The sequence below is a fragment of the Meleagris gallopavo genome, chromosome 7 (genome assembly GCF_905368555.1).
Source record: "Meleagris gallopavo chromosome 7, MGAL_WU_HG_1.1, whole genome shotgun sequence".
NCBI lineage: Eukaryota > Metazoa > Chordata > Aves > Galliformes > Phasianidae > Meleagris > Meleagris gallopavo.
In genome coordinates, this window is record NC_139410.1 from 30691036 (window position 1) to 30707675 (window position 16640).

Consider the following 16640-nt stretch of genomic DNA (forward strand, 5'->3'; position numbering starts at 1 on the left):
GGGAAAGAAGAAGAAATAGCTCATCTTTCCATGCACTTCATCTGTTTCTCATAAGCACTGTAATGGTCATAAGGGAGCCCAGCTGCACATAGCTGTAAGGGTGTGCAGGGATGAGGGCCAGCCTATAGATTTTGCAGTGCCTTCATAATGTATTTACAGGCATATTGTTTCTTTTTCAAATTTATTCTGATTCTGTTTTTGTACCTTTTTATTTTATTTCTCCTTATCCTTATTACCCAAAACTTTATTGTTTTTCTTCCCAGTGCATTATGCAGTTGAAAGTGTTTTTTCTCTAATCTAATGCATTGGTTTTCTTAATTGCATTTTAGCTAAGCCTTTTGACTCAAACCCTTCATGATTGTATCGTCTGTTCTTTTTTTCCTCAAAATGATCCTGGTTGCATTAGTGCTTATTTCCTCTTTTCCATTATGAATAGCTGTTTTTTCTTCTCTCCTTCATCTTTTCTCACGGCAGATCTTTACCTCCATTTGTCTTCATTGCCGTTTCATTTGTCCTTTCTGCTATGGGACTCTGATAATAGTGATGGACCGCTGCAATTAATTTTATTCCATACACCACTGCTTGCTTAGACAAACTGACACCGCTCTTCTCAGCTGTTCTTACCTATTGACCAGCATTGGCAAAAATCAGCCAGGAGCTACAAACTTTAGTGAAGTGCTGAAGGCAGAAAATCATAGAATCATAAAATGGCCTGGGTTAAAAAGAACCACAATGCTCATCTAGTTTCAACCCCCTGTTGTGTGCAGGGTTGCTGACCACCAGACCAGGCTGCCCAAAGCCACATCCAGCCTGGCCTTGAATGCCTCCAGGGATGGGGCATCCACAGCCTCCTTGGGCAACCTGTTTCAGTGCGTCACCACCCTCTGTGTGAAAAACTTCTCCTCATATCTAACCTAAGCCTCCCCTGTCTCAGTTTAAAACTATTCCCCCTCGTCCTTTCACCATCCACCCTCATGAAAATCTGTTCCCCCTCCTGTTCATATGCTCCTTTCAAATATTGGAAGGCCACAGTGAGGTCTCTCCGGAGCCTTCTCTTCTCCCAACTAAACAAGCCCAGTTCCCTCAACCTTTCTTCAAATGTGCGATGTCTGGGCACAGCAGCCCCTGCATGTCCTCACTCATCTCCAGGGCTGGCAGAAACAGCGGAGGAGAATCAGTGGTTTTGTTACAGCACGAACACATTGAACATGGTTATAAGCAATCTCTCCTATTGTTGTAGTGTGAGTGTTATTACTTTTAAGCATAATGTTGTTGTTAGTAGATGAGATGCCTGAGCCCAGATACTGCCAGCAGACAGCACTCTCGGAATGTGGTTGCCGTTAGCGAAGTGGCACGCAGTCAATATGAATTCCTCTGAATTTACTACTGCCTGTTGACATCTTATTCTGTTACAGGCAAGTATTTAATCAAAGTTTATTGTCATTCTTCTCTGAGATTTAAGTGGGAAATAAAATTTTACGATACGTATAGTATTTTAGATGACGGCTTCATTATTTCCACTGAATAATTTGAAATGCTACAAGGAGAAATATTGATGTCAAACTGGTAATTGTCATTAAATATGCAGCATTTTTGCAGCAGTCACTTGTGCAAAAAAATAAATTTCCTGAACTTACAGGTAGCATTGCAGATCCCTCTGAAATGCAACATTAAGTTTTTCACACAGAGGGTGGTGACACAGTGGAACAGGTTGCCCAAGGAGGTTGTGGATGCCCCGTCCCTGGAGGCATTCAAGGCCAGGCTGGATGTGGCTCTGGGCAGCCTGGTTTGGGCATGGGTTGCTGGGAAGAACAGGAATATTGCTCTGGAGCTGGGATTTCTGAGAGGTGTCATGCAAAGTAGGCAGATGGGTTTCATGCTGAACTTCTGCAGAGTGAAGTGTTGCTGTTTATTCAGTATCTCACTGTGCAGTGCTTTATTCAAAACCATGAAAGTATCTTCTCCTTCTAGAATGGAAATAGCAGTAAGAACAAAAAATTCTGGAAAAACAAACTTTATATTTCAAGTAGAGTTCTGTGTTGTTGTTTTGTTTTGCCCATTGGGAAGAATTTCATTTGTTTATAAGATGAACCAAAAATTTGTTTTGGTGTGTGTTTCTCCATGTAGTTCCTTCTGTTGACTTGTTAATTCAAATACAAAACCCGTACATTAGGTTATAATCAACTTTATTACCAAATATATTTGCAAAAATTCTATGTTTGTCTTTCATATTTATTACACTCTAACCGTGGAAGAAAAGGGATTCAATCTTTACTATATTGAAAACGTTATCTGTTGTGTAACTGATGTAGCATACACTGCTTAACAGCTGTGACTCGTAACATGCAGGTAGAAGTTCAGTTTTGCAGCTAGTGCTTTCCTTGTGCAGTTGGGTTAGCAGCAGTTTCACAAGGATAGAAAGCATTTCCCAAGGTTCGCTCCGATGAGAGCCCCACTTAATTTCCACCCAAGTGTTCTCAGCGTGAGGATGAAGCTCTTCAGTCGATATCGTCCTCACCAGTCCTCCAGCTGCATCTCACCAACTGCTTGGCTTTGCACTCCTGAGGGTCACAGCAGGAAAAAAAAAAAAACACTCGTCAGAGCAAACGCAACTCCTTGAGACTAATTCTGGGCACTCTGCCAATGTCAAGGTGGGGAAAAAGACAAAATGAGCAAGCGAGACCTGAAGGAGAGGCAATGAGGGTTGTGGCAGGTAACCCCTGAGGTGGGTTGGATGCGTTTGGATCCATTCCGCGCTAATGAGAGGACGCCTCAAGAACCAAAGAACCTTCTGTTCTTCTTTAGAAGTGTCTTCTGCCCTTCAGCCTTGGGCGCTGGTGTTTACTGCTGCGCACTGCTCTAAGTTTATACCAGCATTGCAGCAATTTGTGGGCAAGAAGCAGTTTCACATCAAGAGAGAGGGTTCTGACTGGGAGAGATGGGAGACCTGAAGAAATACCGCTGTGCTCTGAGCTGTCACTGAGTTTAACTCCTGGTTATTACAAGATGAACTTCACTGCAGTGTCATCATTTCTATTCTTAAAATTCTGACTAGGGAGCGGAGTTGCAGCAGTCATTGTCAGTGCTGTCTCCTGCTCTGTTTTCCTGAAGGACGAGTGGCTTCCACAAGGACTGCATCCTTCCCTGCCACCCCATGGCTCTCCATGGCTGATTTCAGATATTGCAGCTTGAGATCTAAACACATACTTGGAGGAGAATTTGTATTGCATTTAGGTAATTTAGATGCTTAAAGTGTTATTTAGCCAAGAGAAAGCCTCCTCTAGAAAGATTATTGTGAACATCTGCAATAAGAATTCTACCTTCAAGGTTTTGGGTAGACAATTTAGAAGCTGTGAAGAATTTAATATCTTTTGTAAGTCTGTGACGGTGCATAAAGCACATTTGATATGTGTCCTGTTAGAGTATTTTTTCATAGGAAATAAGAGGTATTACCTTCTTTTGTAATATATGGTGGTTTTCTGAGATCTCTCTGCTAGGCACTTGGTACAGAGCGGTGCATTTCTGCGTTAATAACAGCCAGCAATTAAACCTGAACACAGCAAGCAGAGCTATAACGTAGATCAAACTGAGTGTTGAATTGTACCTTCATGCAATCATTGGTACGCTCTCTATAGCAAAACTCAAATCTCCCTTTTGCTGAAGAACTTTGAATTGCAGCCTCTGTTCACGGTGCTGCTGCTGCTGTCACCTGTTATAAATCCTACGGAGAGAAGCAGAAGGCAGATTTTGCTTCTTTGCCAGAACTGGGGAATGCAACTCTCTGCTTTCACCCAGGATTGTGGGTGGAAGAAGGTGGGGTGCTGGGTGCTTAGAGGTGATCTTTGGGAAGTTGTGAAGGCGTCAGTGGGAAGGCTCCTATGCCTCCCTGTGACTGTAAGCGATGGCAGGGAAGGGTGTGTGTTTTGTGGTACTTCACTGAAGCTTATAATCTCTTGATTTTACTGTACCAATGACTCTTAAAATCAAGTCTGCCTAGGAAACCCTCATGTTATCTGCTGCTAAATAGACAGGCTGTCAAAATGTTAGCAGGGATTTTGACACTAAAATGACTCAAGGAGACAAGTGGAATAAGGCTTACAGGTTTGTCTGTTGGTTTTGTTTGTTTGTTTCTGTTTTTTAACACTGGTTTCATCTGAAGGTAGTTGTCAGCATTATGTGAGCAATGGTAATAATGGACTAATCAAAACAAAGGGTTTAAACATGATTTGCAGGGGTTGCCAAATGCAGTGCCAAAAGATGTGCTGCTCAGAAGTGAGGCTGTCTGTAAGGGGGGCTTTGGTCTTGATTTTCTTATCCGGCAGCCTTGGAACAAGTAGCAGTACGAGTGGGCATTTCAAGCCCTTCCCAATGAACATAAGTGCAAGGAAAAAGGGAAAGTATTTTTAAATGTATTTTTGCAGTCAGATTGCCTGGCTGGGTTCTCTGTTCCTTCTTATAATATGCTTGAAAAGTTTTATTTGTGCCTTGAGGGCAATGAGCCTGTCTTCATTTAGGGATGCAACTGCAGATAATAGGACTGCGCTACTGACAGCTTTATGCAGTCTCAGTAGCAGCCTCCTTCTCTTATTTACACACTTGTACATGTATTGTCTTGCAAAAGCAATCCAGATTTCTATCCTTGTGCTTATAATTGCATCTTGGGCTGCCTTGTTACAGACCCCGTTCCTGTAAAGTGATGTGGAAGAGCTAGTGTTACTCTGTTGTTGCCATTATAAATTTTATTTTATTTTTCTAAGTATAATTGAGATTAGATAGTCATTATGTTTTTTTTCCTGAATTCATAATTAAAGAACTTTCAGAGGAGAATGGAAAACTTCGTAGCTTTTTTTTATGAAACTTTATCAATTATGTTGTCCTCATGGAGTCTATGTAATTAATGTAATTGCCAGACATTTCCATTGTTTTTCTTTTGTTAAAGTAGAGTTATGTTCTATTTTACTTTTTAAAACAGTAGCCCTATGTCTTCTGCTTCATCCAACATCCCTCCTGTGTGCTCTGTTCTGCTGCTCACTCTGCCAGCCGACCTTTTGGTTGAGAGGTCTGTCCTCAACCCTCCAGTTTCCTGCATTCATGTTGAGCAGGATTTTAAAGAGATTCTTCTCATCAGGATGTATACTTCTAGTCCTTGTCCCTTAGTTCGTTCCCACAGAAGGTATTTCTTCTTGGATGTGGTTTGTTTAGTTGGGCTGTTATTGTGGATCTCCTAGCACGTTCAGAAGTGGTACGTGGTCACTTCTAGGGAGGTTGCAGGAGAACCAGTGCATCTATCAGATGCTTTTCTGACCTGCAGGCAGAAGAAAACTGTCTTCTATAGGGACCTGCATAATTTATGTTGTGGGAAGTAGGTTCAGTAGTTATAGGTTTTTATTTTTATTTTCAGAAGAAATCCTTTAGGTGGTTGTTCAGCTATTATACTTTCAAGCCTGAAGCTATCCGTGTGTTCTTTTGTAGCATATTCCTCCACTGCTGGCCAGATAGTTGACATAAAGTCACTCTGGGTGATAGAAAGCATTGATAGCGAAGCAAGTCAAACTTCCCTCTGTTTGCTTTGTTTTGTTTTGTTTGCTCTAGGTGAAGAAGTACCATATCACCTTTGCTCAGAGCTTCCACGTCCTGATGTCATGGTTTGTGAAATCCCTTGTGCAACAGACTGTGTGCTCAGTGAGTGGTCCCAGTGGTCCCCGTGCTCCCATTCATGCTCCAGTAAAATTGCAGAGGGCAGCCAAAGCAGGAGTAGGTCCATCTTGGCCCTTCCAGCAGAAGGTAAGTGGTAAATATTTTAAATTAGTTGCTATTTGTTTGTTTAATGAATTGACTTGTGTTCCTCTGCCAAGCTGTGTTTAGATCAGAGCAAGTGCCAATACTGAAGCAATGAGAAATAATACATCTTGTCTGTCCTTTATGCCTAGCAACTAAAAGATCTTTCTAGGCTTGAATTAATCACAGATGCACGAGTTATTTAGAGAAATTCTGTCATGGTTCAAAATTACTTACTTTAGCCTATGAATTATTGTATGTTTAGGTCTAGGACTGGGTGTGAATTTGTTCAGGAGATCTACATCCTATACTAATGAAATTACAGCATGACATGGAAGCTTAACATGGAAGTGTTTTTGTATGGTAACATATTAGTATCGATTTAGAACAGAACAGTGAGCTGTGTCAAACAAGGAAATAGAAAAGGACCTGTTTCTTTTATTAATGCAAACCTGAAATGTGTTAACCTTGTTTTTCCGTTGGAATAAGTAAATAACTTTTGATGAATATACATAATTTCTGCTGGATGTTCATGGACGCATCACGTACCTCAAGTTTAATGTACCAACAGCACAGTGATACAATTGTTTACACAGATTATGTCTTATTAAAATGATAGTCTTCTAACTTTGGTTACACATACAGTAATGCAATTCTGTACTGGTTTGTCACGGAGAATTTGAATGATACCACTGTGGGCACATAAAAATGCATAAAGCGTGAACAGGTCTAACAGACTCAAGCCTTGTTGACACAACAGAAAATATCTACTATTGTTAGCACTGTGTGCAACTAATCCATCACCAAAACACTTCAGATGCAAATCTAGTCCAGGAGAACCTCTGTTAAGTGCCATTTTGTAAATTATCATTAAAACCACCCACTCTTTCTGGGGCAGTGTAAGGACTTGATCCTGCAAACTGTTGCTCATATGAATATTCTGTATTCGCGTAAACATCATGATAAGCACTTGCAAAGAAAATTGGGACCCTTAAGGATGAAAACTGCTATGTAATTGTTGATTGAATGATAGTAACTACTAGTAAAAAAGTCTATATGCTAGAGAATAATTAAACTGAAAATAAAGTTGGTTTTGTATTTTCCATGGTGGGAACAAAATTTAAATTACAGACTTACGTGGAATTGTGAATGTAAAGGCTGTGCTATTGCTAATGCTGAAGAATTCTAGAAGAGCAGAAGCTCAGTGATCTCAAGAATATATAACCTGAAACACAGTAAACAGAAATATAATGCTTTGAACGGAGTGTTTCAGGCTCCTTAGAGAGGAATAATTCATTAATAAAGCCGAACACCCCAAGTGTTTCTGAACATCTTTAAAGATGAATGAAGTATTTTACCATATAGAGTCACACAGAAGATGAGAAGTTGGGGAAACTTAGCAAAACTGGAATTAGTAGTGTTGTGGCAATAGTAAAGTAATGTTATGTAGCCTGACACACTCATATCCAGCTCTTAGTGAGCCACCAAAGTCTGTGGAGCTCTGCTAGCCATTGAAGATCACATTTAATTTGCTCTCAACAGAGACAGTGTTGGCCTTGGCTGTGCTCTCGGCACTCCTGGATGCCATCTCATAGTCTGACCTCAATTCAAACCCTCAGCTCATTTTCTCCAAGCTGTTCACCAGATCCCATTACGCGAAAACCAGGATGCAGTTGATAAAACTACAAGAGGGTGCTTTAAAATCACTTTTTAAAAGATATTTATTGACACAGCAAATTTCGGAAAGCCTGTACAAAAGGTGAATGTGGAGGTAGCCAGTCTCAGCAGATGTAAAATGGATTTGAGGAACTGATGAACAACTGGTCCCTAAAAGGTCCATAACAGAAGACTAAAAGGGCTAGAGAGGGTTGTCCTGTCCTGCTTCCCTTGTACAAAAGTTGTAAATGAGCTGCAGAAAGTGCCTAAGCTCTCATGCTTTTTCTGAACAGCATCTACTGCCAGTTTTGCTGGCAGACTGCTAGGCTGAACAGACATTACTTATGAAAGGTATTACTTATGTGCTGAAATTAAAACTGCCTTGTTGTTACAATTGGTGATTTAAGAGAGCTTCCTTACTGTGGATGTTGGAAAAAAAACAACAACGATAAAACACACAATTTTTCCAGAGGAAGCCCAAGTTTTGTTAGATCTTTTTTTTTTTTCTTTTTTTTTTCCCCTCCCTTTTTTTCTTTTATTCTGTCTAATGGACCAGATATTTCGCCATTTCCTTTTTGCTTATTTTTTTTACATGTGCTCAAGCACACAAGCAGTTTTTTTCTGCCTAGAAGTTTTCAGGAAAGTAAGATACCCAGGGGCATTTTCCACTCCATCATCATACTAAACCTTTCAGAGACTGAACACGATATGGAGCAGTCCATTTTCATGGAAAAGAAGAAAAAAAGAACAGTAATGAGGTGCGATTATCCAAATCAACGTGCTAAGAAATTCCTGTCCCTCTCTTTCCTCAGTGTTATGTGGCCATTTGGGGTCATGCTTCATTTCAGAAGGCTCAGTCCTGCAAGATGATCAGTGTCCCTTTGAGGAGCAATATTGCCTTCATCTCCTGTTGATTTTAGTTAGGGCATAAAGGTGCTCTGAGTCGTGTGGTGTCTGGCCCTGGCACTTCAGTTCTTTCAAAACGTGTAACTTTAATTTTGATGTACGTTTGCTGTGTCATAAGTTGCCAGTTCCTCCATCCAAGAAGAGAATGATTTTGATTGTAGTCATTTTTGCTTCTTTATTCCAAAAATGACAGTGCTTACGGTTACAATTTCACTGCATTACTCTCCATCTTTTGAGCTATGAATGTCTGTAGCTTTTATGGGCTCAATTCAGACCGCTGGCTAGAGTCTTAAGGCTTCTGGGGAGACTGTTCCTACTCCTGTATTTTGTAGATTTATTACAAGTAGCTGACGAACTGTGGTATCTTAGCAAATTCTGCATGTGAATTTGGTAGGTGCTGCCTCAGACAAATAAAGGCTCGAGATTCAAAGTCTTTCAAGTTTTTTCGGCTTGATTTGCAGACTTTTAACTAACTTTGTATCAGTTAGTAGTAACAACTTTCCATCAGTATGGGTTAGCAGCCCATACTGCTCTGTGAATGTAGTCCAAATATTAGAAAGCAATGTTCCTCCTTTGGAAATTAGCAAGTAGAATGAGCATAAAAATAATGCTTAATTTGTCTCTAAGGATAATTGCATGTTTGCTGAGTGATACTGCCATTTAAATGGAATCAACTTGGCTGTGTGTAGGAGTATCAATAAGGTAACTCAGAAATATACTTTGCCTATTTCTGTTTCCATTATGCGTCGGAATGCAATTTTATGCAAGGCTAGTTTAATGGGGAAACAATATTTTAGAAAGTTGTTGTTGCAGCCATAAAGGTCAGCGGCTTTATTTAAGCTTTATTTATTTATTTAGTTAAAAAAAAAAGAAAGAAAAAAAAAAAGTGAAGCAAACCAATCACAGTTATTTTTTTCCATTGCCTCCTTTTGCCACATGTCACGAGATAAAATATTTTGTTCTTCTCATGCTTTCCAGGTGGAAAAGCCTGTCCTCCTGACCGAGCCCTGCAGGAGCACCGCACATGTAACGATCACCCGTGTGTGCATTTCTTCTGGGAAACCTCCCCTTGGAGCTCTTGTTCTGAAGATGTGTTGGTCACTGCACTGAATGCAACCATCAGTTGGAGTGGAGAAGCCACTTGTGGAGTGGGCATGCAGACGAGAAAAGTCTTCTGCATGAGGAGTGGTTCTGGCCATGTTCCGCCTAAAAGGTATTCAAAGAAAGGTCGTTAGCGGTGCACCTTTGTCTGTAGAGCTCAAGTGACGATTTGTTACGGTACATTACACTTAAGAGTATTTTCAGACAGCGAAGGGAAACAGCAGACTTAGTAATAATTTCATTTCTGCTCTTATTCTCCAGTTGCTATTCCATCACTACTGTTGAAAGGTTATTAATGTGTAACAAAAATGAGTAGCTATCTCATTTTTAATTTTTATGAGTAAATCCGAGGAAAATGCATGCTTTTAGTGCTATAGATCTTGTTTGCTGTAGCTCCTCTATTATTCTAATTCAAATTTTTTTGCAAATGCTTTTCCTCAAGGACTGGTGTATGGAAAACACAAAGTATGTCTGGACATAACGTTCATTAATACATTATTAACAATGCTTTAATAAAACAGAAAAAAAATAAGAAGAGTTTGCATTTTATTTACATCACAATGAGGCAGAACCTTTGTGATATGTATCATTCTGTTGATTTATATAGCTGTTATAATGCAATACCAACAACTGTATTCTGCAGTACAAGTATTCTGAATTTTGCTTTGTTTTGCTAAGTGAGGAAAATAAGTAGCACAGATGTTTTCCCTAATATCAAAAAAATCAAGACACTGCTAATTATTTTTTCCACTGATAATGAGTCTGGAGACTTACAACTGAGTTTCATTTCTTATTGTAGCTCTCAAACAATCCTGTTGGTATAAGCAGACTGTGTTGATTTCTGCAAAGTTAATTAAAATTCTTGAGGTTAATGGGATTAATTAAATAAAGGGAAAGAAATCTAATACTCATTTATATCTAGGATCTATTGATATGCTGCAACTTTGTCTAATTAAACATATTGTTTGTAGAGCTATATAATGTCTAAAATAGGTTTTCCCCCCTCCACTTTTTGAGACAGTCTGAGGGGAAATGGGGATGTTCCACTGACATGGTTTATGTCTGAGTTGATGAAAACTGACCCAAAGTAATATTGCATTTGGAACTGCTGCGGCGAAAGCCTGCTGTTAATGTGGCTTCTGAAATGGCTACATTATGGGCATTAATAACCTTTGGGCTGAGTCTTTGTGTTCTGCGTTTTTCCCAATTTCATGATAAAAACCTACACAGCAATTTAAGGCAGTTGCGAGGCACAGAATGTTGAATAAAGCTAGAATTTCAGAGTAAAAATATATCAGCACCTTACTGGTTGGATAACAGAATTCTGCCCCCTAGAATAGTTACGCTTAATGAGGACAAATGTCTCTTTATTTTCTTTTAAATTATACCTTTCAGTATCCTATTACCATCTCAGTAGCGGAATCATGACTGCAAGGTTTATTTTCTTTCCTAGAGCGATTTAATGGCATATTCTTCTTTCAGTTCTGATCATTTTAGATTGCCTGTGTTCCTAAGTATTTCTGAGTGATCTTGCTACTACAAATTAATGAAAATTAGAAAAGAGTAATTCCCCTTCTGATCCCCTACTTTGAAATGCATGATGTGCCCGTTCCCATAAAGTTGTCCTTTTTCCACCCTTTTAGTTTTTAAATATTGATTGTCTACGTCTGAAGCATTTATTAGAATATGCATCACATGTTTTTCATTTCAGAGTTAAAAATTGATGCAAAAAAAATCAAATTTATTTTCCCATACTGTGTAGTACAACTTTCCCAACGCAGCTTCTGTCCTGCAAGCTCTTCCTGCACCTCGGGAAGGGGCACAAAGATGGCTTCAAGCTACTTTTGAATTTCCTAGTGGTTTGAAAGGAGGAGAATATCTCATCAGTCCTTAAAACAGTTGCAAGTGAATAGAAGGCCGTTGTATGTCATGTTAAACAGGGCTACCTTATAGACTCGGTTTGGTAATAAATATATCTGTTTTGCTTCAGCGAGCATTGTGTTTTAGGCAGCAGATAGTGTTACATTTGCTCTGTAGTCATTAGGCCAAACTCAATATTTTTAAAAATCCGTGCACGTGTTCTAACTTCAGTTTGGTTACATGCGTGCAAAGGGGAATGGAAATGAGACTTGCTGTGAGCAGGAGAGATTCCCGTGGTGTGGCATCAGGCTCACAGCGCTGTGAGAGTCTTATGAGCTGAACATTTCCCTACAGATTTGTTGTTTGTTGTGGAAATGGTATCTCTGCATTTGTACCTATAGATGTCCAGATTCCACCAGACCTGAGACCATGCGGCCATGTCTCCTGCCCTGCAAGAAGGACTGCATCGTTACGCCTTTCAGTGAGTGGACTCGCTGCCCAACAGCGTGTCAGCCTGGTAAGCCTATAAAAAGAGAACAGAATTTTGGGCAATTGGTTACATCCATGGCCATGGGAAAAGGATGGAGGGGCACGAGGAGTCCCCCAAGGGCTTTCCGGACATCCTTTGTGCATGCCATGTGCCTTCACCTCTCCCAGTACTGCTGAGACTTTGGCAACTCTGCACTCTCCCCCAGCAAAGGCTCCTAACAGGTGCTGAGGATCTCAGGCAGAGACTCAGGTGCTGGTGCTGCTAATGGTGAAGTGGAAATGCAGATGCCAGTGGGTAGGGAGGCCACAAGTGGTCAGAGAGAAAGAAAAGATCTGCAAAGACCCAAACCCTTCCTTTTCTCATTATGCATCTTCCCACCACGTTGTCCTTCTACCTAATGCCTACAGGAGGGTAATGAAACAGCTTGAGATTCAGCATCCCATGCATTGAGGGAGAAACTTCAAAGATGAAAATCCAAGGCTCCTCTGTTGTATGCAGAATTGCTGTATTGTATGAAATTTATTTCCAATCTGAATGTATGCACAGGGCTGTGTAGATAACCCTTTGTGGTTTTCTGAGGCCCATATGTTTCTCTGATCTAGTTGGTTAGCTTTTGTATGCTGGATGTTTAGCGAAGATTCTTTATAATGATCTAGTGTTGGTTTTATGTGACAAATTTATGTGTTTCATTAATCGTTGAGATGAAAGACTTCATAGTTACCAGAATATTTCCTTTTTCTTGGCAGCTTCCTTGCCCTTCAAAGATTCTCAGTGGATGCTCTAGCATAGTCCTTGTAAGATTTTATAGGAAAACGAGTTGTTTCTAAAACAGTGAATCCTGTTTTAATTAGCAATTTATTTTTAGACTTTAAATGAGCTGCCTATGAAGAAGCAGAATAAATTACCTGGTAAATTACTTTGTTTATTAAATAATAGTCTACAATTAAAATGAGAAGAAATTAATTATTTAACCTCCTTGGCAGTGTTATCATTTTAATATAATTCTAAATTAAAACTTCTTAGATGGGGGAGTTTGCTTTCTGCGAGATCTGTTATTGATACGGCTGCACTGCAAGTTTTTCTTAATTTGCATTGCACAATTAAAACCTCAGCGTGATAATGAAATTTCAAAAAGCGATGTGTATGGGAGTCGTTCGGGGTTTTGTTGCTTTGTAGGAAAGTTATATTTAATGAAAACAATATACAGATGGTGAATTACTAAGCAAATCAAGCAGAAGCAGGTATTGCCTGACAGATTTAAAATTAAATGTGTACCAGCAGAAGATGAGAGCTTAGACAAACATGCAGCCACTAAATCAGGTTTACACAGAACTTTACCAGCTAAGCTGTTTGTAGTTTATCTGAGAAAGCGCATCCAACTTTACTATCTAACAGTAAAAAGCTGACATTTTCCCTACATTTAAATGTCATCAGACAAGAGGCTGTCTTCTGGCAAAGAATTATCTCATACCTCAGAAGTGTAGGCAGCAGTGAACGTAGGGCAATAACAGACGGACGGACGACATAATTCACAAAAGAAGTGCAATTGAATCAAAACACCTGTTGGTGAGTCAGGAACAGAGAGGTTGTTGCGAGTTATTGATTCTCTGCCATTTCAGATACTTAAAGGTGACAACTGTCTACCGCACTCCCCTATAATCTATCTCTTTTAATGGGTCTTTGAGGATGAATTGAAGCAAGATTCAGAGAACCAGCATGGAGGTTTCGGAAAATGAAATGGTTTGAATGAGCAATGGTTTTTTTTGTATACCTGATGGTGAATGTGTTCTGGAGAGGTATCTGCTTTCAGCATGGGTGATGTGCTCTTTGGTTTGTCAGCATAGCTTTAAAATGAGATCAAAGCTTTAAAATTGAGATCGAAACAAAACTCTCAATAAATAGATGACGACTGTGAGTACTTCTCTTCTTTATATTAGTTACCCAGAGTGAAGGTCAACAATTTCATGGTTACTTAATGATGCTTCGTGTGTACTAGTTTACATGAAGTGTTAGACAGTAACTATCCAGTTTGCTTCAAGGACTTAAAACATATTTGAAATGTTAAAGTTGGCTGCCTCATTAAGAAATTCCAGTGACCTTTACCTTGCGTCAGTTTCTCTCAAGGATTTTCCACTATCAGTTTTCATAAAACACTCAACCGGAGATGGTCAAGCTTAAACTTAGGCTTTCAAAACTCTACAAGAATACTGGAGACAGCTCTGATTTTTGTGATTGAAATCTTAAAGGATCTGTCCCTGTTATTTGTGTGCTCGTAGAATCTTTTGCTGACCAGTCTGTGCCCTTCCCTCCAGAGTCAGAAGCACAAAAGATGAAGCTGAATGCTTTCTGTAAAGCTGCGACAGCGATTTTATCAAGATAAAGCTGGGCTTTACAGTAGTGAGCAAGAAGTTTGTCCCTCATCTGACAGTAATCCACGTTTACTAGCCCTGAGCAGTGTGCCAGGGAAGCTGTGGGGGTCAAATGGAGAGAAAGCAAAGATGTGAGAGCAAAAGAGGAATGAAAAGAATATATTGATAGAAGGAGTTGTAAGAATCTATGGGTAAGGAGAGAAGACTGAAGATGGGACAGGTGGGTGGGAATAGAAGCAAGGTAAGACACTCTCAGAATTCTCAAATAGCGTTTTCTGAGTTGCGGAGTTGAGGGCATGGAATTTGTCTTGAGATCCTGGGACTTAATTTTTCAGAATGGCAAACGGTCATAACCTTACTTGAAGTCAGCTGAAGTTTACCTTTAAATGTACAGTCCTATATAATGTTAATACCTTGGAAAATCAAGCTGTAACAATCTTAAATGAGATATAAAAATTACACTCAGTAACATATGTAAGGAATCCTGTAGAAAAGCCAATGAGGAAATTCAATTTTGAAAATGGGGTTTGAGTAATGTGCAATAAATGTTGAGGATAATTTAGTTTCTTGAGGTGGAGAAAATTACTGTGGGAAGCTCATTTAGATTTGGTGCTGATTAATAGGAAGAAAATGGCTAAGATTCTAATGGTGGTAGACAATTTGAATTAGAAAATCATCACCAAGAAAGAGAGAAAGTTCATGATTCTTAGGAGAAGGGAAAAAATAGCAATAGCAGAAAGACATTTCTGCTATATATTTCAAGAAAATCAGCAAATAGATAGGTGCACCTCTGGTGAACATGTTGCATGCAAACAGGAGTGTGGAAGGTCTGGAAGCTACCAAGGAAGACTGTACAAAAGGCTGGAGCCCAACAGGACTCTACTTTTTTCACTTTCTATCCCAAATAAATATCTGTACTAGTAGCTAGTAGGGCCAGCCGCTTCAAACGTAGAAGAGAAAACATCAAACACGGCTGTTTTTATCTTTTCTTTTCATCAGAATTGTTCAGAATCTTTTTGTTGCCGAATTGTTTTGCAGCAATTAGAAACAAGCATGTAACTGAAGGTGAATTTAAAGGAATGCCTAAAATATAATATCAAGAATGCAAATTAAGTTTTAGCCAATAGGAAAATGGAGTGGGTAACAGAAATGGCTTGGAAGTAAGTGGAAGCTGGATGGAAGGTATGCCCACTACTTACTGGGGAATGTGCAGTGCTGCTGTTGCTTCCCGTCTGCAGCCAGGAGAGGAATGGACTGAAGAATAAATAATCAATCTTCTGTTTCCATGTCAGTAGGGCTGTATGAATAGAAAAGGAAGTAATGCCAGAGCATCTCGTGACTACCTTCTGTGAGAAATTGCTGAGTCCTAAAGAACTAAACAGAACCCCAAGAATAAAAAAAATACAACAAAACTCAAAAGAAGGGTCAAGGAAATTATAGATCACTCATCCTAACTTCATTATGTAGAAAAGCACAAGAAGTAGTTATTACTTGAAATATAAGTGTCTTAAGAATAAGATTATGATAAACTGGTCAGTATGGATTTGTTGAGAACAAATCACGCCCTGTAAATTTAATCTCCTCTTTTGACAGCATAGCTGCTCTAATTAAGGGAAGTGGTAGATTTTTGACACATGAAATCAGAAAGCTGAGGAACAAGTGGCTTGAATTAAATCATTGTAAATGCATACTGAGCTGCTTGAAAAATGTCTCAGTGAATATCACTGTGAAAAGTGTTATTCCATCTCCTTTATGGCCCCTGATCAGGTATACTGATACAATCCTCAAGCTTTCTTCTCTCCAGCTGAGCAGTTCCAGCTCTCCTTGCTTTTTCTATGTGTCAGACACTTCAGTGCCTATGTTATCTTTATGTCTGTTCACTGAACTTGCTCTGTGTTCATGCGCTCCTTGTCCTGTGGAGCCCAGAACTGAACACAGCCCCGAGATGGCTCACCAGTGCCCAGCAGAGGCAGAGTCTCCCTTTCCTTGACCCTTCTTTGCTGCAGTGGTGCTTAGCTGCCTCCTGGTTGACTTGTCCATCAGGACGCCCAGGTCCTTTGCAGTGCTGCTTCCAGTCAGTTGGTTGAAGATACCACTATTCACAATCAAACTGGAACAGGAGCCAAGGAGAGTCCTACAGAAAATTGTTCTTGTCCCTACTCTATTTGATATTTGTCTGAAAAACTTGATTGTTTGCGTTGATAGCATTAATGGGTGGTGCTAAGGTGAAAGACAGCTACAATATATTAGGTGATACAGGAATCTTTGAGATTTGCTACTGCAGCCTTGCCCTTATCTTGGGCTGAAAAAATAATTCTGTTATTCACCACTTTCCACAAATTTTATGAAGTCCACTATTATAGGACGGGTTTTCCTGGTCTGGAATTGTTTATTAAAATTCTATTAATATTTTATTAAGAACCTTTTTGGTTTTTTTTCCCCCAATTGCTGCCATTCACAACAGTTACACCAGCTCTCGG

At 39.6% G+C, this 16640-nt stretch overlaps 1 protein-coding gene across 3 annotated transcripts in view; it reads left to right on the forward strand.

Moving 5' to 3' along the window:
* Positions 1-16640, forward strand: part of THSD7B (thrombospondin type 1 domain containing 7B) — a 291869-nt gene that overhangs the window by 147967 nt on the left and 127262 nt on the right. For all 3 annotated transcript variants that reach the window (XM_085228059.1, XM_085228060.1, XM_085228061.1), the window contains exons 9-11: positions 5593-5784; positions 9319-9553; positions 11703-11818. In XM_085228059.1, the coding sequence (XP_085084185.1) occupies positions 5593-5784; positions 9319-9553; positions 11703-11818 (543 nt within the window). The remainder of the gene's footprint in view (positions 1-5592; positions 5785-9318; positions 9554-11702; positions 11819-16640) is intronic.